We start from the raw sequence: 21,526 nt of genomic DNA, 5'->3' as shown, positions 1-21,526 counted from the left end.
GGCAGACTGGACAGACTCCAGGGCTGGGGTTTGCAGTTATCCCAGCAGGAGGCTAATTCCCAGATTCACTACCTGACAGAAGTCTGTCAGTGGGTAACGTGGGACGGCTGCACCAGGCCAAGCACATCTCAGCTTGGAAATGTCACTGTTCTGCTGTATGGCTCCTCCTGCTCCAGCAGGAAAAGCAACTACTACACACTCAGGAGAGGACCAGTTCTGGTCCTGTGCCATCCTCTAGCTGCTTACCATCTTCATGGTTTTGGTTTTATGCTCCCCTGACCAATCCAGACAGTTTTCTGATACCCAGAAGTACTACCTGCTGCACCTCACTTGCATTAATTACTATTTTCACTCAATTTTACACCTGCAGTCTGATAAAAATTGCCATGGAGCTACAACTGTGTCAAAAAACTTTCAAAGTGATGCTCAGGTACAGCATCCTTAGATCCCCCAAGGAGCTCCATTCCCTTCCCAGCTGCAGTCAGCACCCTGGCAATAGAGGGAAGCTGTTTTCCTTGAACAGGAATGGCTCTGAGCACTCAGGCCTCTAAAGGACCTGCAGACTTGTACAATCTCTTGGCAAAGAAGTAATAGCAGGTCACATGGCCACACACTGCCAGTGGCATCCCCCACATTGTCCCTGTGGGTCTGGCACCCCACCTCTTACGCATCAATGGCTGAACAAATAACTGAAAGGAGAAAGGCTGGGAAAACAGTCTCAGTGAGAGAAGTCATTAAGCCCAGTGACAGCGTGATGTGGCACTAATACATCTGCCTCTAAAGGACACGGATGAGCAACTTCACCTTCTGAGTGATCTCATCATTGTGTTTATGGTTCTAGACCAGAAGTCAGATGTAACAACTGCTGAAGACTGGGAAATCAGACTACAAATAACAAAGCCCAAACTACAGCTAGTGTCAAAGCTCCTTCCCCTTTGACAATGCAGCAGATGGCCAGAGGCATATTTCCCCCTTTGATAATAATTCTGACCACACAAACTAATGTCAGCCAATACCAGCCTTCAGCTGTCCAGCAGAAAATACACAGCTGATGAATACCTGTTTCAGCCTCCTGGAAATTAATTTGGTAGCTGGGTTCTGATGGCAGGGTGGAAGACTCTTACTTAGGTACAAATATTAAAGCAGTCTCCCTTTCTGTTAGACGTTCCACATTACTTGCCACAGAAGACGTGTGCTTCATCAGCTGCCTTTATTCTCTTCCTGACTGCACCCTGGTCCTCGTTTCAGGCACGAGACAAGTACTTCCACATGCAATTTAGACTGTTTGATCATGATACTAGAGGCAAAACTTACCTGCTGTCTGTTTAACACTGCTGTGGTACTTGGATACTATGAAGCTCGGACCCCACAAAAACCTATAAATAAAGGCCCAAATCCAATCACCCTTTCAAAATGAAATCCAAAAGCCATTTGTAAAATCAATGGCATTTCATCCAGAACGTGCTAGTTAATGTTCTAAGCAGGATTTTTTCCAGAGTCTGTAAATTCCTGCTACACCCCCCCACCTCCCTTACATTACACAATTTCTAGTTGCTGGCTGCAGGGGGAGACAGGTCCTCAGCATTTCTGGAATATATTTATTCCAGAAAGGAATTCCAAAGGAGTTAGTAATCCACTCACTGGCAATTCTGTTATGTAAGATGCATCTAGAAGTGACTGTTTACCTTTTGTCACACTAGCAACTAGAATTCCATTAACAAAAGATGTGACAATAGATGTCAGCAAGCACTTACACAGCATGCTCATACCAGAGGGACCAACGCTGGTGACTCACGTTCATGGTGCAGCTGGACCACGCAGGAAATCATAAAAGCATTCCCAGGAAGGACACTCACGTTCAGATTTCAAATGGGTAAATAAAGAGTGTTAAGTAGTTAGCCATTGTTATTACAGCATTTCTTTAGGACCTTAAAGAGACATGAATTCAAAGGAGAGGGTATGTGCTATGCTGGATACAAGTCCTTGCCAAGAGGTGAAGGTCCTGTTCTAGCGTTCACTGCCAGCCAAAATACTGCTGAATCACCTGCCCTGCTGGAATTGTCACCCACGTGTTCTGACCATGCTGTAGAGGCTACAGAAGAGACACTGACAAAGAAGAAATGCACAGAGTGAATTCATAGTGTTATTATACACCCATGGCTAGTGTGCCCACAGAGGCACTTGGACTTGATGGATACAGAGGAGTCTGCAGAACCTGCTGAAAATGCCAATAAATCATTCCAAGTACTGCTCTTAGCATCACTGTTAAGAAACTAAGTGGTGCTTAGTCTCAGGGGGAACTTACCAATCTCTAAACTTCTCTGTGTGAATAATTTGTATGCCCCATGAGACTTTGAATTGGACAGAATCATCAGCAACCCCTTCACACCATGGCAGTTGGGACCTAAATGAAATATTGCTTTTTGAAACAGAAGTAATTCAGGAGTTAGTGCCATGACCATTATGATTCCACAGATTTTTGCCTTTGAAGACCTTTGGACAGTCAGGATAGCAATGAGAAAGACTTAACATGTGCATGTTAAAATCCCTTAATAACTAAATGTTAGTTTTTAAGTGACTGAACTTCTAAGTAACCACCTTAAGAGACCAGTATACCTTGTTAAGTTATTGGACAATGTGTTTTCCTTTTAAATCTTTTTTTATTTTTTTGATGTTAAGTTTTGTTTGTTGTTGCTGGTTTTTGTTTGTTTTTAATACAATTAAGGATGTGCCATTTACACCCCACAAGAAAAAGCAGAGAGTCCTTATGGAAAAAAACAAATATATTGAACACATACCAATCAAATGGTACAGATATGGGACTGGCTTTGATTTCAAAATTTAAGTAGAAATAAAAAAAGATGTAATGCAACAGCTGTTCAATTTCCAAGTCTAAATAGGCACTGTAAAAAGACATTTCCGCTTTCTCCAGCACACATTTCTGTCTAAATGCTCCCACTGTAATCAACTCCTAGGTTCCCAAACAACAACAACAACAAAAATTATCACTGGGAACATAACCTTAGAGTAAAAGTTAATATCCATCCACCCACCCTCTTACAAAAAAAGCAAACAAAAAAAATCCCCCAAAATACAACCTTTCAATGCTGCTGTTTTGACTGGAGCAGAATTGGAGAATTTATAAAGGTTCAAAAGCACCCAAGGCAAGTAGTACAATATAATTTGTTCACTAACTTGTATTGGAAAGGAGATTAAAAACATTGAGATCTGCATCTTGGTACATAAAACTGTTGTCCTGAATAAAGAGAAATCTTTCAGAAAAGTTTTACAACTTGGTGGAAGTCCAGGACCCAGCTTTAGGCATCATTAATTGATGGGGTTTAATTCTGACTTGGTTATAACCACTTTTATATACTGTACATCTACCCTAGTTGGATCAGTGTCTGGAACTGCTCACTGGTGTCCCTTTGAACAACTGTAAACTAAACCATAGTATGCAACTCCATAGGAAGCTAGAGATCAGGTGAATATACAGCCAGTTATATCTCCCCTGCTTCACGCTCTTCTGAGCTCCTCGGGTCCTCTGACCGGCCGTTAGCGCTCTCGTAAGAACGCTTCTTGTCTTTGAAATCCCGCGGTGACCTCTCTCTCGAGCTTCTATCTTTATCACGCGATGTCCTATCACGGTCTCTTGAACGTTCTTTGTCTCTGGAAGACCTTTCTTTTGAGGATCTGTAAAGTGAAGCAAATTTGAGAATTCAAGTTAGTTGCCAATCTGTAGCTACCAAAGAGCACTTTGATTTTATATTTTTCTTCTTTTTCCAACCAGCTTTAGCTTTATATAAATAGAAGTATATGAGAAGACATCAAAAACCATTCTACTTTTCTCCCTTTCCTACTTCCAATTTCAAGAGACAAATATTGATGGAGGCAGAATTTAATCTACATTTATTACAAAGCTCAGATTAAGGTCAATGTGCTTTACTCTTTATTTCCAACCTCCACTCTCGAGCTCACGTTACGTTTAATTGAAATTTCTCAACCATTATCTCTAGCTTGAGAAGAACATCTAGCCTCAGACATAAAAATTACAAACTTAAAAAGCGTGATTAAAAATGGGAGCTTGACTAAAAGCAGGGAGAAATGGACTTCTGCTATTCTGGAATGTGGCTACTACGTTACAAATAAACAAACCTGGAATCTGTGCTACTATTTAGCTTGTTAGAAGAATTATCCGTTGTGTCATCTTGCTATGTTGGGGTGGTGTTATTTTAAGGTATTTTACTCTGATGACAGACATCTCCAAAACATTTACAATGGAACAAGAGAAAAATAGCTGTTCTATTAACTATTCCACAGTTTTAAAATAGCTGCTTGTATTAAAAAAAAACTGGATTAGACATCCCCTATATTCCCTCACAGAGTCCACCTAAGCTTGTTGTTGAAAAACATCACAATCTTTTTAAGATGTACTGCAATCATAGAAGACTCCAATACATACTTTCATGGAAAAACCTTAACACCATGCTATAAAGCTAGGCACTCATTTTTTAATCAAAAAATCTGGTATACTGGACAGTGAAACCGTACTCTTTCCACCAACAGAAAGTTACTGTCACAACTCAAAGCTTCAACTATCGCAACTCAAAATGCTCCTGCACTTCTATACGCTTACCACAAAAAACAAACTTTCATTGTAGTTCCTCAGCTGCAAAGGTTACTTTCCTGACAACACACAGTTTTGCAAGACTTAGTACCTGCAAACGGTGAGACCTACAGGCTACTCCTATTCCACAATGACAGGTCAAATAAGAAAAGGAGCTACACACCGAATAAGTTAATACTGGGGTTGGTACAGCTGTCACATGACTATTTTGTGCTGCAAATTCACTGCAGAAGTGACGATGTTTCCAAACTGGCTGACTCACAGTAACTCTTAGTGATTAATCCTAGACCAGGCAGGCAGATAGGGTGAGATGCCATGCACCGCTTTGGCTTTTCATTCAAAGCATTTGGAAGGGGGACGTGCAAGATGCCTTTGTCCAGCCATCCCACCTCTCTATGGGTGTGTCTCTAATCAGCTGACAAGAGGGAAAGTTGGCTTTAATGAATCATAGCACATCGATGTGAAAGCTTAGACTATTGGTTTAGCAGGAAGTACTACTACCAGAAGACTGTGAAATACCACTCCTGCCTCTCTCCAGGGCAAGGTGTAGCCTTTAGACTCAGAACCTCTACTGACTTCCATTACCTACAACGCTCAGTGCGCATTACTTCCTAACGGGTCAAGTGGATTCCTAGCAGAAAACGCACCCTTCACCAGGCATGTGAGTAGCATCCTCAGTCACGTTCACAAATTATAAGTCATGTTACACTTAGTTATACTGGCTCCAAGACAGTATCTGTGGATGTCTATATGAGGTCCGAGTACAAAAAAACACCCACAGATAAGCAGCCTTGGCAGTCTGAGAAAATCCTACGGCAGCCAAGTCAGATCTAGGGATGCACCGAAAGATGCAGTTGCAGTTTCAAACTTTCCAAGGAGTAAGTTGTTTGACTAAACAGGTCTGTTCTCCCTCCTCCGCTTTCTTCTCACAAGAAGAAAGAAAACCAGTACAAAAAACCACCACCAGTCAAACCCCAAAACCTCCATCACCAAAACCCCCAACCTCGCAAAACCACCAGAAAATTAAAGGAGGGAGGGAGGAAAGGAGGAAGGAGAGAAGGAAGGAGGGAAATGAAGTCTCTACTCTCTACCACAGCAGAGAATTAGCATGGGGTAGAATATTATGTTTTCCACCAGGATCTGAAGCATATTTTTAAAAAAATAAAATAAAATAATTATCTAAGTGCTAGGAGTGGGATCTCACCCAGCAATCTGCAGTCAGATGTCTGCAGTGTAGACATCCCAGTTAAACAGCCAGATTTCCTTAACAGCCAAAAGACAGAGACACTTCAAGGCATGATTTGTCTTATCTTAAAATAGACACAAAATTATGTCAGACGAGTCTGTAATGAGACTCATGAGATTTAAACCTGACCGAGTCATCTAAAGCCAGGTGAAATGAAGCCCCTTCCTACGACTTCAGATACTCTACTTATCCACGCAGTGTCTGTAGGCGAGTACGTTAGTCCTTGTCACATGAATTCCTGCAAGTGGGCTCAAGCAAACTGACACCACCACTTCTCAATTTAGTCACATTTAGGTCTGCTGTCATGATTGATCTTGAGTCTGCATCAGCAGACGTTCACACCCTCACTGCAAATCACAAAGCACAAGTTACATACATATTCTGTTTCTGATGAGACAAAAGGTGATTAATTTTATTTATTTGGAACTTATAGGTAACAGCAAAGAAAAGTAGGACTTTGCTTAGACCTGGTCTTGATAACCCAGTAATCCAAGTCCAGGTAAACCTAGAGTTGCTATTACCTTAGGTTTGTGCTGTTATTACCGGTTCCATTGTCTTAGACACATTTGCTACTATTGCCAGACACATGTTCCATTCTGCCCACAGTGCAGGGGTCTTCTCCTTATACTGACACATTTGGAAAGAGATCCCAGCCTTTAAGAGCCATTCAGAACAAATGCATGTGTTGACAGGGTTAACGATCCCACAGATTAAAGAAAACACATTTGTCAGGCACATGTCTATATTTGTAGGATTTTCTCATATATCAACATTCCTTTACTTTCAGAATGAAGCAGCATCTGAGAGGTGGCAGCTTGTTTTCTGTGAAAGGCTCTTTGGAAAATACTTTCTGAAGAAGGGTGGACAGGAAGACCAGAAGGAACTGCATGGTTTGCTGCAAGCAGTAATACCCAGCATGTGATCGCCTGTGATAATGATGTTTACACAGGACAAAACGTGTAAGTACCTTCCCAGGAGAAGCACATCAAGAGTTTCTCCATTAAAGAGTCTAATTGTCTAACATGCTTCCATGTTGAAGCTGTAAGGGATGCAGAGTCAGCTGAAAAAATCTCCAGGCACATAAACAGCCTTCACAGCAGGATTCAGCAGCCTACAGTAATTGTATGTTATGGTGTTTTAACCAAGCCCAAACATCACACTGAAGGGTTTAGATTAACTTAAAATGATGCAACACTTTCCACATAGCAACCACAACTCCACACTTCACTTAAGGCTCTAGAATTTAAGGCACCATGGGTTGCTGCTGCTGCAGCTTTCAGACATGTTTCTGTTGCTTCTGTTGCTACAGTCTGCTCTTCTGCAAGAGTTTGGCAAAAGCACTATGTTCCTCAGACCAGAATGTATTTGATCACTCAAAACCAAAAGGCAGTGACTCCTTCCCAAAGAACTTAACTTACTGGAGTGTGTCTTTTATTTTCCAGAGCATTCTTGGCCAGAATTCCTTGGACAACTGAACGTTCTGAACTTAAGGAAGACATGTTTGAAAAAAAGTCTTTCTTATAATGGCTTTATGACATTCCTCAAAAAAGAGTATTTAAAAAATAGTATTTGGCAATGAATACTGCCCTGGACTAGAAAAAGTTCTTAAGCGACAAGGAAGCATAATAGATTTGTGCCAGCAAGTTCAGGTTAATTTTGGATTCTGGCATCAGCAGTGGCATGGTATGTGACAGAAAGACTTCTCTGTTCATATGAAAAGCAGCTCTAATAGCTAGAAGTACATTTAAAAAGGAGGTGTCCAGCCTGGCTGCAAGTTCAGCTGCTATCTTGGTCTGAGTGCAGGGGGAACATAGCTCTAAGGATTCTTTATTCTCTTGAAAACACAATATATGCAAAAAGAAAAATTCTACTTGACCTCAGAGAAACAAGAGGCATGGGGTGCTAATTATGGTATAGCAAGTTTTTCCCTCAAGTTAACAGTAGTGCAAAAACGTTTATTTGTACCAAGCAGCATTTGTACCAAGTACCAAGCATTTATCCTTTGTACCAAGGATCCTCAGAGCAGGAACACCAGAAGGAGTATTTCCAGTGCTCAGTAATGTAAAGTTGAAATCCTGTCCCTGAAGTACATTATATTTTTAACTCATTCACCACAACACAAGCTTGAAGGGCTTATCCCTTCAAGCATCTTGCAAAAAGACATTGACTTCACCTTCAAATCACCTTGTGCTCTTTAAATTCAGCTCCAGCAGCTGAGACTGACAGGTTTACTGTTACAGACTACCAGTGTTCCACACCATTTCCCTGTTCTTATATATTTCTCTGCTAATATACAGAAGACAATGCATCGTTTGCATTGTGTGTACCATACTGGGGAGTTTAAACAACTAAAATGAGAATCCCAAAACAATCAGTCAGTATAGTTTTCTCTGAAGGCCTCAAAGAGAATCTTGCAAGGCTGGACTTCAAAGTTGAAGTAGTAAAGGCAATTTGAGCACACGCTCTATACGCTGGGGCATCTATGTTAACAAATGTGCTGATGCAAAATGAAAATTTTAAGACTGAAAAACTACAGGCTTTGAAGATTTACTAATCTGCCACTGCTAATGCCTGGAGGCATTTAGAGTCCTAAAATCAACACTGTGGACTTATCGGTTTACATCTTGCTTGTAGCCTATCATCACAGGTATCCTAAAGAACACCCTGAAGAATTTTAAAAACAAACACTACTGATTGTATCAACCACAATACTGGATGTTTATGTTCTATCCATCTGCAATAAAAAGAAGGAAACAAAAGATTTGGAACAACCTTGTTCTCTGTGCTCTCTTAGAGAGCACAATGGGACTACACTCACCAACCTACTCCAGGAAGGCAAAAAGCTCATTTTTAGGGTAGAGAACCTACAAGGTAACTTGAACACATTCAACATGTATCCATGTTTTGTGATTTAAATCCTGGAATCATTTGCATTATAAGCCCTGCATGTGCAGCCACTCCAAAACCAAGTTTTCTCTCTTTTTTTCCAAATTCTGCACCGTTTTAAGACCAGGCACCCTGTTCACCGTACTGCACTCAAATCTATGCCACAGTGTCTGACCTATACAAGAAAGGAATCCCAGTTATGTGTGGTCCTCCCTACCACATGCCTTGTTGTGCAAGTCTAACGCACTTCTAAATTATGCTTACCTCACTCATCGAAAATAAGCCAGCAAATCCTCAGCAGCAGACAGTAACTGAGTCATTCAAAAGCAACAACCCCAGCCTGCTCTCTACAGTAATCCTTCAATTAGCTATTCAGCTACTTTCCTTGCAAAGCAACATCTTCAGATGCAATGCAACAAGTTTATTTTCAGGCATATCTAAACTTGTTTTTATCTGGCACAGTACATAACAGAAGGGCTCCAGTGCTGGGAATAAAAGCCCAAAGGAAAAAGCAAATGGATGACAGTAAAACAACTGCTGATATCCCCGGTTTAAATACAATCAACTGTTTCACTGTCTACACTACAGGAAGCTGGCAGTATTACATCTTGACACCAACCCCTTCAAAACAGAAATAATACATAACCCTATTACTTTACTACTTTTTTTTTAAATCACTACTTAATTTAGTGTGAGAACTCTCATCGTGTGTCTATGAAAGTCATTTACTTCTATGCCACTGTTTACCTCTTTTTGGAGCTGCGTTCCCGGCTCCTCTCCCTGGAACTATGCCTGCTTCTATGGTGGCTGCGACTCCGGCTGCGGCTGTTGGAGCGAGACCTGTGGCGGTGGCGCTTCTCACGGGATTTGGAGCGAGTTCTCCTCTTTCGTTCCCGGGAGGCCGAGCGAGATCGGTGTCTGCGGCGATCTCGGGACCTAGATCTAGAAACAGAATGAAAAACCAGGCACTGCAATCACCCAGCTACTCAACCAGCTTACTGTGAGTATTATGCACTCTATGCATAAGCAAAGCTGCAGAGAGAACGGTCTCAGACATTCAGAGCTATCGCGTTGTGCTATCACAGGCAAACAGAAAGGGGAAAGCAACAGTAAAAATCCTACAGAATCCTTTGTGACAAATGCAGACAATGTTCCAGTTAGTTCATGCCTGTATGTATGGTTACAGTATAGTCAATTCAGACTTCTGAGAAGAATTACAAATATGGGAAAGAAAACCTACTTTTTAAATTTAAAACCTTAGTTTTTATCAGACAAAGTTGTAGAACTTTGTGATGCAGCGACAGGGATCATCTGCCCAAACTTACATATTATGATGTTCCAAGAAAACAGGACTATATTGTTCCTCATAGCTACTACAGTACAATTACTCTGGAAGGTTCTGAACACCATCCAAATTTGTTACTCTCTTTCTTTTTCAAAAACCACTTTGCAATAATACCTCAGTGGTGACTTTCAACTGTGTAGATTAGGAACAGAAGTTGTACTATTGATGGGTCAGACTCCTGAGAGTGCTTTGAATTTTAAAAACAAGGGTTTTCACCAGAAGGTTAATACAACCACACGCTTCTGCCTTGAAGAAAGAACAATTCTCTGTGTTCCAAGAGTTATTTGGGACACAAAAGTTGCACTGCACTAGTCACAGAACAGATGCATAAAATCAGGAGCGTGGTGATAATACTGTATGAGCACACAGAGAGATGAGTATGTCACAGTACGCTTTGAATCATAGAATCATGGAATCATGCAAAGTATGTTCCAGCTCGTGAAAGGCTGGCTTCAACAACAGTATTCTTTGTTTGCAGATTTATGTACCTTTTGGTATGCTTGCTGTGGGATCTGGACCTGAAACAAATGGAGAATAGCAAATTCATTTTTATCACAGAATCTTTTCAAATAAAGCACAGTTTAGTAACAATAAACCAAGCCAGTTGACCCGTTATTGTATTTCTTATTTTACTTTTAATTATTTAAACATCTCTTTGATGTTAACATCTTTCTAACATGTTTACCAGGAAACACAACCCTCTGACAACTGTTTTGTGTTTCTTGGCTGGTTTGTGGTTGGTTTTTTTTTTTTTTCATTTTTGAGCCAACCATGCCACAAACCCAAAAGATTACCTAAGCTACTTTTTTATTTCCACCCCTCTCACAGAAAAAGATTACAGTTTAAGTCAGCACTTCTTTATTTCCTGTCAGCATGTATTATCAGACTGCAACAGATTTTACAATTTACACTGTTAACCTCTGAAGCTGACATGTCAAGAGAACTGCAGTTCAGGTTCCATTCCACTCCAGCCTCACAAGGCCCGGAAGCAGCTATTTCATAAGAACAGGGAATTACTTTCCTCAGTCATAGATTAGACTGCTTCCAATAACTTCTAACATCTATCAAGAAGACATTCAACATCTAACAGATGTTAGAAACCAATGTGTGTAAGCCCACATCTGTCAATTCTCAAAACAAGGTACACACTTAGAAATCATCTCATTTAAAGGCCATTTTTTTCAAATACATAGAGGCATCTCTAACTGTAGCTTTTATAAGGGCTTTCTATGGAAACAACTCAGGCTTTAAGAGTTAGACATGAAATCTACTTCCATGCCTTTTAGGTTTCAAATAAATACAGACCATCGTGATAGAAATGTTTATAAACTACATCATAGCTTTTCCATTAAACGTAGACAGGTCATTATGTAAGTATAACAGATCCTTACCTCCTTAGTTTCTCCCTTTCTTCTCTTTCCCTCTCCTCTCTACGTTTCAGGCGTTCCTGATTTCGTTTCTCCTGTTTATCAGCCACAATCCTCTAAAAGCAAAGGAAAATATTCATGAAGTTACATTTCAAAATGTAAGATGAAGGTGCTATAAAAGTAATCTAGACAGTTAATATTCAGTTCTCTCCATGGTTATTCCCGTTCCCTTGTGTTTATTATTGCCTCTCTCTTCCTCAGTATGTATACACTTTTCTTTTGCAGCAAAATGATGGGTGTTACACCAAGACCTAAAATACACAGAGTTATATTAAGTTTTCCACAAAGGGAATTCAGAGCAGTAAGCGATGCCTTTGAGTTTCCATGCCAATCCTATCATATTTTGGCCACTGGGGAAAGGCAGAAATTAATCAGAACTGGGAGAGTTAATTGTTTAACTCCTTCAGCTACGCTATGACAAAAAAAAACATCCTTAAAGGACTTGGTTGGGCTGATACCTGGTTTGGAGGCTACTCATTTCTGTATTATGAACACGAGACATATAATTAATGAGGATGCTTCAGCTGACAGACCCAGGTTGAACTCACTACTACTGGGGACAAGGCACGCTCAGTAGAGGGCCCTCAGATGTGGAACTCACAACTGGAGATCTGGCCAAACCCAAGTCTCGCCACCTTCTGGACATGATGCAAGAAATTCAACTCTTTGTAAAGACCTTCTTCTGAGATGTGGAATTGCCCCAGCAGCATCTTGATTAGATCTCTGAGGAGAGCTCTGAGGAAGGAGGGATAGTTATTGTTTTCTTTTTTTGTTAGAGAAGTACTTCAAAAGATAATTTTATTGATGCTTTGGGAATGTGAAATAGTTATCCATGCACTCTTTTTTTTTTTCAAATGGTGTAAATATAAATAATCAGTTCTATCAACCCTTTATGTCAAATTCTATCTGTACTTCCTTGTACAGTATCAGTATTTTTACTACAACCAAGGTTTCTTGCTCAAATGACTTTCTGCATAATTTCATGGTGGAATGAGAGGAAGCACACATGATCTATTCTAGGCATCAAAGGTTTAAGTTACAGCCACTACATTTTGAAGTTTGAATTGCCAATACAATCAATGGAAAGAGTTAGGCTTTCCAAAGGGTAAGTCACAGTATCCATGCAAGACAGCTGGAATATTATGGACTATAAGCTAAACCAATTTAATCAAACTCAGTTACAGCATTTTCTGCTTTTAGGGCTTCAATTCATTCAGCTATTGTCTTTAATGATTTCTACACTTCAATGCTTAAGTGAGCCTTGAACTGCACAATTTGCATATTAAGATCATAAACAGCATCAGTGTCCAAATCAATCCTCTTGAATACCAGAACCCTAGAATGTAATTCCAGTAAGTCTTTCTTCCAGCACATGATTTCTGGTCAAGATAGTGTTGTTCAGGATAATATTCCAACTGGATTTCAAATCTTCAAACTATAGAGAACATGCAACCTCCTCCTAGCAGTTATCCTAATAGCTAGTCTGACTTCAAGATACACATCCTTCTTTGTTCTGACTTCGCATAGCTACAGCCTTGAGTTGTTGGAACTTACTTAGTCTATTGTGATTTAAGCTTAAAAGCCTTCAAAATAGTCTGTAAAAAAAAATCTGTAGTTGTTGGTACCTACAGAATAAAAGTCACCTCCTAATCTTTGTCCAGATATAATAAACACACTGAATTTTAGCCTTTCACCATAGAGGAGGCTGCTTCAGCTCCAAGCATTTCTGCAAGTCTTTTTGAAAACTTTGGTACACATTATCATCTTCCTTATGTATTGGTACCAAAGATGAGGATTTCAACACCTATTAACATTCTACCCTAACTAAAAACAGTATCACTCAGGCACACTACACGTCCTTGTATTTTCAAGACTCTCATTATTACTTTTAGTCAATCGACTGGATAAAAGTAGAATTCATTTGGCTATCTCCTATGGCTGCTAAATAGGCTTCAATGTCACTGTTGTTCAAAAATAATAATTAAAAAAATCGCTGGTGTTCAGGCACTCTGCTTTACAAGCAGAATCACACTTTTTGTTCCCAAGGTCCATTGCTCTGAATATGTGTTCTAAGATACCTCAGTGCAAAATAGGTCATCTTATCAAGTTGTCCAGATAACTGATATTAAATTAGAATGTTTAGTGTTCTGTAGACTAATGAAATCCCAAATTTGAAAGTTACATGTAAAGAAAAATAAAAAAATAAATTCATACACCCCGAAAGAAATATTCCATTAAGGTTGCCTGGCAAATAATTAAGTAGGAGCACACATATATACACACACAAAAATTTCAGAATGATTTACCCTGAGTTCCTCAAGCTTCTCTCTTATTTCAATAAATCCTAAATGTAGTTTTCCTCCAAAGTGGTCAGCAAGTCGTCTGTCATTGTCATGAAGACCAAGATAAGCTGAGCACACTTCACAGACCCGTAGCTTCTGCTGCTGAAAGCTGGAGGCAGGCATAGAATTCCTGTATACTTCCTAAAAAAGTAAAAAAAAAAAAAAAACAAAACCAAAAAAACAACCCCTTAACAAAACCCAGTTTGCCAGCTGTGTACTTCTCTGCATGGAGAAGTGAATGATAACACTTTGCCAAAGATATACTACAAATAGTTAACAGAATTCAGTGTACACCAGCACACCCTTTAGTTCATTCAAACTATTCATAAATCATCTTTCTCATTAAGATACGAGGAATCTGCCTCGTATCTTAATGAGACTGGACAATTGTCCAATTAAGATTGGACATAATTAAAAGCAGGACACCAGCAACTGTTTTTGCAACTGGTTTTTGCACATTAAACAACTGGAGTTTACTTAGGATCGTGTTACTTAGGAGGAGGAACCATTTCTTCATATGCAAAACCAAATACATATTAACACTGCGATTGCCATGTTAACACATGAAATTATTACACCAGTTTTAATTCTGAACCCAGTTTAAAACAGTAGCAGTTTCTTGAGAAACCTACCTGCAATTTAGACTCTAATTAAACAAGTTATCTGAGCAAAATGTATCTAGAGACTCAGACGGTAAGACAAACAAGACTGGCAGCAGCCCCTCTAGTACAATTAAAACAACTGCAGATGTTTGTTTCTATAAATTTAAGTACCTTGGTGAAATATGATATGGAAAAATCTCTTGGTGATTTCTGCCACCTGAACATTACAAGGACAATTCTGACTTGCTATCGACCAATTATCTTTCAGTGAAGATAACAATTCACTTCCCTAAAGCTTTTCAGTACGAGCCACATCAGGACACCATGAGGCACAAAAAAAGCCATGAGACCCAAAGAGATAAGTCAGCCCAACAGAGACCCAACTGTGGTGTCCACAGATAAAACTGGCCAATACATCTAAAAAATTAAGGTAAGTGGAAGTGAGTATGACATCAGTAATATAGGAGTACATTTAATGGTAGAAATTTTAATTGTACAGGATGCCGCAAAGCAAATTCTTTAGTTTTACACGAAGCAATTAGCAGATAAGACATTTGCCTTACACAGATGCCAACCAATTTAATACTGGACTCTGCCCTCTCCATCCCTCACACCTTAAATATTCAACTTACTTCTGCTTCTCTCTTCTTTACCCGAGCTTTCTCCACTTCATCCATTACTTTTTGGGATTCTTCCACATTCCCATCAGCTCCGAGCTGTTCTACTTTGGCCAGCAGTTTCCCAATTTCTTCATTCAATTCATGGACTCTTTCAGCCTTGAAAGACAAGAAAGGATTAACACAAGGAATGTTTTAATTGTGGAACACAATCTGAACTATGACCGAGTTGTTATATGCCAAATTGGTAAGAGAGAATTAAAAGAAACATGCAGAGATAACGTCTCTACATAAATGCAAAACAAGTCACCTCATGTAAAAACACACAAAGAAAGGCTGAGTTACCAAGTCTATCACCTCCAGAGCAGGAGTTTGTTCAGAAACTTCAAGTAATTCACACTGTTGCCTATAATATAAAGTCTTGCAAAATTAATATTTGTACAACCGTTCTTCCTAGGATGTGCATATATGTGCAGAAAAATTATGAGTTTCTTTCTGTTAGAAGATCTGAGAAAAGCACATCAAATTTTCTTTAATTTTTTAACGAAGTTTTGATCAAAAAGTGTAATAACTAATATTTGTATGGCATGGTCTCAAAGAGTCAAATTTCCTGACCTCAAGAATATCAGAGAGAACTCTCCTCTCTGTGCTTTAAAGGCAATTTTGGGAAAGATACAGAAAATGTCTTATTTTTTTCTCCACCACAGTATGAATTCTCAAACTGCAAAGATTGCCAAGTCCTTAAACTGAAGGCTTTAGAAAAACAGGCTTGCAAAGGTACTTCAGTAACTAGTTTTACATGCTTACTTTAGCTGCAACTTCAGCACTGATCTCTTCTTGGGTTTCTGCTAGTCTTTTCTTAGCCACTTCTGTTCTCCTGTCACAGTCTGCAATAAATGACTGCAGGTGGTCCATTGCCTAAAAGATAGGTAAGAACACTGATCAGTGCTGTCAAAAACTTGACTATTTCATTAACACTTTACAGGTTTATTACAACTTCACTTGTGTAAGTTTTTATTAGTGCAACCTTTGTAAAACAATGATCTAGCACTTTATGATTACTAATCACATATACTAATACAGAACATTTTTTTAAAAACCATAGTCATAGTTTTATGTATTTGCAATAATTTGGAAGTGAATCCAAATTAAGTCTTCTCTAGAAATAGTGAGCATTTCTAATCTATTAAAAGTCTTCAAAGGATATTTGGGTTCACCTCACCCAACCAGTGCATAAAGTATTGTAACTTTTTTTCACTAGGGTTTTAAGCTATCCAGCATTAACACCATTCTTCCAAACACCACCAAAAACCACCAAGCCTTTTCATTCTAGTGAAGACTCACTTCCTCATAGGGAGTTCAAGGCTGTGTTACTCAAACAGTGGCACACTGAGACAATGCAAAATTACTTTCTTCAATAAGCGCAGAATTCAAGACTTTTCAAAGCAAACACACCCTCAGCATTGGCTTGTTACTTAATAACACTAAGAGAGCATCCAGGTTTGCAATAATTTGTTCTGTGGAAGGCTGTTAACAGTTCTACCTAGAGATGACTACAGATACAAATTAAATACTTGCATATAACCATGAACAAGCATGTATCTTTTACATAACTGTGCCACAAGTTTCTCTGCTGCTTCTTATAAAATCACTTTCCAAATGTTTTCCTTCTGCCATGTACCAAAATTTGACTTTTATGGCTCAGTTTATCCACATACACAAATTACACTTTCTCTGCACCATGAAAGACAAAATACATACATCAAGCTCAAAGAAGAAATCTTGATCTTTGGATGCTATTTCATAATCTGCCCTTAGTGCCAGGTCATGCACCTTCAGACATTCTCCAAGGTCCATTCTCTGAAAAAAACAAAACATAGAGGGGAAAACAGGGTAACTTTTCAGAATTGTTACAAGGAATGAAGCTAGCATGACTTTCTCTCAGTGCCCTGCAAAAACTGTTTTATGGAAAGTTCAAACAAGTGTCTGAAGTGGGAATCCTGTATTGAACTGTAACAGCCTGGGTGAACCAAGTTCCCTACAAATAACTGGCAATTAAGTGGTCAAATGTTTGATCTGACCTGTCTGCACACACTATGAAATGTTTTCCAGTTATATTCATTCCATCACCCAAAACAGCTACAGCCACAGCAAACCACTGCAACTTAAAGCTGTGCAATTTAAAAATTGTTCTTGAAGCGTTTCAAGTGAGACAGACAAAAACTAAATCTTAGCAACACATTTTGCAGATGAGTAATGATGAGCTGAGCGTTGCACTATGTTCAAGAATCATGGAACAAAAAGTACAGATATTTTACTTGTAACCTGAAACTGTTCTAGCAAGCACAGGAAGGAGGCATGAACTTAAAGCAGTCTGTATCACTAATCTTGCACATGTCACTGAGCACCCAGAATCTTGTTAGGTAACAAATACTTGTTTTAAATTGAAATGTGCATACCACACAGTATAAGGAATGAAATCTGTTCCCTCAGAGTTTGCTTGGTGATCAAGACAGAGCAATGTACACATGACAATAAAAACCCAAACCAAACAAAAACCCCACACCCACAAACCTAACAAAAAAACTCTCAAACCATTCCCAATAAATTACTTTTAATGGAAAAAAAATAGAAAAAAAACTCTCTGCAAAAGCACAAGTTTACGTGCAATAGCTGAAAGGATTACATTGTTTGGATCACTTAAGAACCCTCAAACATCACTTGCTTTCAACTTCTCAAATCATCAGTTAGATGATTCAACAAACCCATCAAAGTAATTTTTTATGGGAGAAAAGAACTGTTAAAATACAGAATTTTGAACTTGAAAGCTTTTGATAAACTGTAGTTATTTAAATACCCTCAGCAATTTTTTTGTCTTTGTGGATTTGCATCACTTCTTAGAGCCCAGCAACATAGTACACACATGTCTATTTCCAAGTCATTAGATATTGACATTATTTAAACTTCAGCATACTTTCAAGAAAGTACTTCAGGCCTGTGAAAGCAGTATCAAGGATTTTAAAATTATCTGAAAATTTGACACTTAAGTCCTCCTAGAACCACAAAAAGCTGGTCTTTACGCTGATTCATCATTTGCTCTGATAAAATATTTAAGATTAAACTCATGGCCAATTCTGTTTTAAGTTAAGCACTCCAGTTCTAAATAAGGCTAGCAGCACACTTTAGTAGTTCTGAATGCAATGACAAAAAGCTGGAAATACATCCACCACAGCATTAGAAAAACATTATTTTAATATGCCATCTACCTACACTTTGAATAAATGCATGTAGTAAACCTCCACTGCACTTTTAAAAAACAGAATTCACGTAACACTGCCATGCCACACTGTTCACTTTACATGTGTTATAAGCTTCTTTTCCCTCTATTCATGTTGGGTTTGCCCTCCTCAGTTCAGTACATTTTCTGATTTCTCCTCCTCTTGGTGGGAATTGTAAATCCCTCACCTGAAAGGATGGTAATTAAATCTGAGCCAGCATTACTACTCAAATGTTTCTGTCCTCCCTTTACCCCTGTGCTGTGCCACTCCGTACTTGCGCATCCGCAGTTGAACACAAGCTGAGTACTGACTGGGTAAAATGCACCTTAGCAAACCAAAAACAAAGGCCATTTTTCACCATTATGGCTGGGTCCAACCTGACAGGCAGCCCCACAAACAGCTGTGTAGGGGGCAATGTAACTGGACTTCAGCAGCTCGGATCTCCTACAGTATCAAGATGCCCCTTCAGAAACTCCTGACTAACTTCGGTAACATTAGTGGCAATTTTGGTGCATGAGGGGAGTGTTGGGGCAGATTTCTTTTTGTTAGATATCTTGGTCAGAAGACAGGAAATTTTGGCTCCCCTTCTCTTTCTGATCCAACAGAGTGTGTGGCCTTACAAATAGTCATGTGGTGCAACAGGGAGCAAGAACAGGCAGAGAGAAATATTCTTTAGCTTTGCTGCTAAAAAAATTATATTGTTGTTGAAACTGCTCCTTAATGCATCCTGTACTAGTCTTGGCTAATGCTTTGAAAGCCAAAATATTGCTACTAAATGTCTTTCTTCACAGTTCTGTTAGCAAACCCCAATGCAGATTTAGTTTACAAAGAGAGAAAACATGTAAAACAAACCTGTTTGCACATTATATGTAAAACCAGGCTAAAAAGCCCTTCTGCTGGTATAAGTTATGCAACATTGGGCAAGCTGTCAGAAGTCTATGCTGGATCAGGATTGCTGAGGACCTTAATTTGCAGCTTGTATTAAAATTTGGCTCTTCTGGCAAGCTGCAAAGTAGACAGTCAGCTGAGGTGGACATGTCCACCTTGCAAGGTGGTGCCAAGAAATGCCTTCCCCCAGAGGCAAGGAGCAAATGTTGGTAGTGAGCCATTTAAAGATGAATCACATTTGAAACAGAAGATGGCTATGAGGAGGCTAATATTCACACATCAAGCTACTAATGAAGGCTTAAAAAGAATGCACATTAATTGTTTTTCACTGTCCACACACTGACTTTCAGACAGACTTATACTAAAGTGATCTACAGAGAAGGCCAGATGCATAAAGCAAATAAAGGCGAAAACAGAGTCTCCAGGTTGACTGACTAGGTGAAGCTACACTTTGGGGCTTTTTGCAGTTACTGCACCTTTACTGAAGATTAAAATCAGGAACAATCTAAGCATTTGGAGAATGTTTCTTACAAGTTTCAGCTATTGCTGAAGATTAGTCTAGAAAACAGTCTAGACAACCACATGCAAAGCAGGATATGAAGAGTCCCTTTGCTATTGCTGAGTTCTAAGAAACTGTTAGTTAGAAACTGTTAGTCTTCTACTAACAGCTCACTAACCATTTCATGTAATATATTTTCATTTCTCAGGCAATTAGTTACTTGCCTTCCCAGAGCTGAGGTTTAGACAATTATCTTTTGTCCCAAACAACCTCATACTGAAATGATTTATTAATAATTTTTGTCATCCCATCCATAAAATAGATAGAATACCCTTGGTATCAATATAGAAATATGCATTACACACATTTAATTTAACAATGATGCAGAGCTCTGCTTCAATCAGATCAGGTACAAAAAAAATAATATTGCATGAGTTAAGTGTGAACAGACAGAGAAGAGCTGGCTGAGGACTTGGGCAATAGAGAATCTGAAGAGTTTATCTGCAAAAGTGTGCACTCAGAGCAGCTGATACTAATAATTGAACGGGAGACTAAATTCTGATGTGATACTGTTCTGGAACATGAAGTGTGAAGGCTTTCTTTTCACATCTTGAGCTACTCACAGCACATTACCATTTTGGCACTCTTACAAGTACTACACGTTCATTTGACATCAGAGATTACTGAATGCACTCTATACAGAGTGAAAAAAGAGCACAGAAAAGGCAAAGCTATGTTAAAAACAGAGGGCTGATGTTGAGCCAAGTGTGACATAATAACACATATTATCAATGCTTCTAAAAATAGCAAGCATCTTTGATAGGTCTTGCAAGAAGATACACTGGGCAGTGTTTATGATGCTATAAAGATTTCCATACCAAAGCAGCTCACATTCAGCAAGAGAAGGTTATTTGGCTTGTTTTCTTAGGATTATCTGGCATGACTGAAAAATTTGTACTGGAGGAAGCAGATCTCTCCCTTTATCAAACTGTCGAGGCAACTGCTGGGGTCTGTATGAGAACACCCTTGCTATGGATAAAACAAAACTTAGTCTTTGCTGAGATCTTCCTTATTATGGAACTCATTTTTCATCTGCACTCAAAATTTTGTTTCTGACAATTTCCAGACTGGTGGTGAAGCCTGTCCTTTCTTGTAAGCAACACATGTTCAGAAGGGTAGCCTCCAGGATGATATAATCAACGATTTAAGTTCTCTCACTCCACTAATGGGGTTAACTTTTTGTAGGAAAAGCAAGAAAGAAATGCTGAACGCTAAAAACAAGCAAAAATTACTAAGTTAGTCCTGAGCAACCACAGAAAATTCCAGGTATTTTCAGAAGTTCAATACTTCTGTTAAGACATTTTTCCCTTTAACCACACTCTCACTTCTGAAGATTGTGAGTCCTTAGAATAGATAGGTCTTCACTGACTAGGAGCAGGTTTTGTTATTTTTAAATAAGATCTTTCAGTGTTTACATAGAATTCTATTTTATAGCCTGGCTACATAATATATTAATATTGAAGTTACATAACCATAGAGAGGGTAAAACCACTCCATCTAGATAAATTAAATCCATTAAAATAGAACATGGTACAATCAGCTCACTTTCCTGGCACTGGTCAAAGAGCTAAAAGAATGTTTCAAGAGACTGACATGATCACTTGCTGGGACAACGGAACGCTTTATAATTCATCACTGAAGGCTACAAATTGAGGTAGTTCAAACAAACATAATTTAATTTGATTTGCAAAGCTGAAGCAGTTCACATG

The 21,526-nt window shown here is 39.0% G+C and overlaps 1 protein-coding gene across 3 annotated transcripts in view; it reads right to left on the bottom strand.

The window, feature by feature from the left end:
- Window positions 1–2,659: 2,659 nt before the first annotated feature.
- LOC311197837 (putative RNA-binding protein Luc7-like 2) overlaps window positions 2,660–21,526 on the bottom strand; it is a 36,766-nt gene continuing 17,899 nt past the window's right edge. For all 3 annotated transcript variants that reach the window (XM_084271669.1, XM_084271667.1, XM_084271668.1), the window contains 8 exons: window positions 16,854–16,952; window positions 15,900–16,010; window positions 15,108–15,251; window positions 13,838–14,014; window positions 11,496–11,587; window positions 10,593–10,622; window positions 9,507–9,701; window positions 2,660–3,693 (listed from right to left, as the gene is read on the bottom strand). In XM_084271669.1, coding sequence (XP_084127795.1) covers window positions 3,501–3,693; window positions 9,507–9,701; window positions 10,593–10,622; window positions 11,496–11,587; window positions 13,838–14,014; window positions 15,108–15,251; window positions 15,900–16,010; window positions 16,854–16,952 — 1,041 coding nt within the window. In that variant the 3' untranslated portion in view covers window positions 2,660–3,500. The remainder of the gene's footprint in view (window positions 3,694–9,506; window positions 9,702–10,592; window positions 10,623–11,495; window positions 11,588–13,837; window positions 14,015–15,107; window positions 15,252–15,899; window positions 16,011–16,853; window positions 16,953–21,526) is intronic.

This window comes from Gallinula chloropus (genome assembly GCF_964237585.1).
Source record: "Gallinula chloropus genome assembly, chromosome: 1".
In the NCBI taxonomy this organism is placed as follows: domain Eukaryota; kingdom Metazoa; phylum Chordata; class Aves; order Gruiformes; family Rallidae; genus Gallinula; species Gallinula chloropus.
This window is presented reverse-complemented; position numbering and strand designations above follow the sequence as displayed.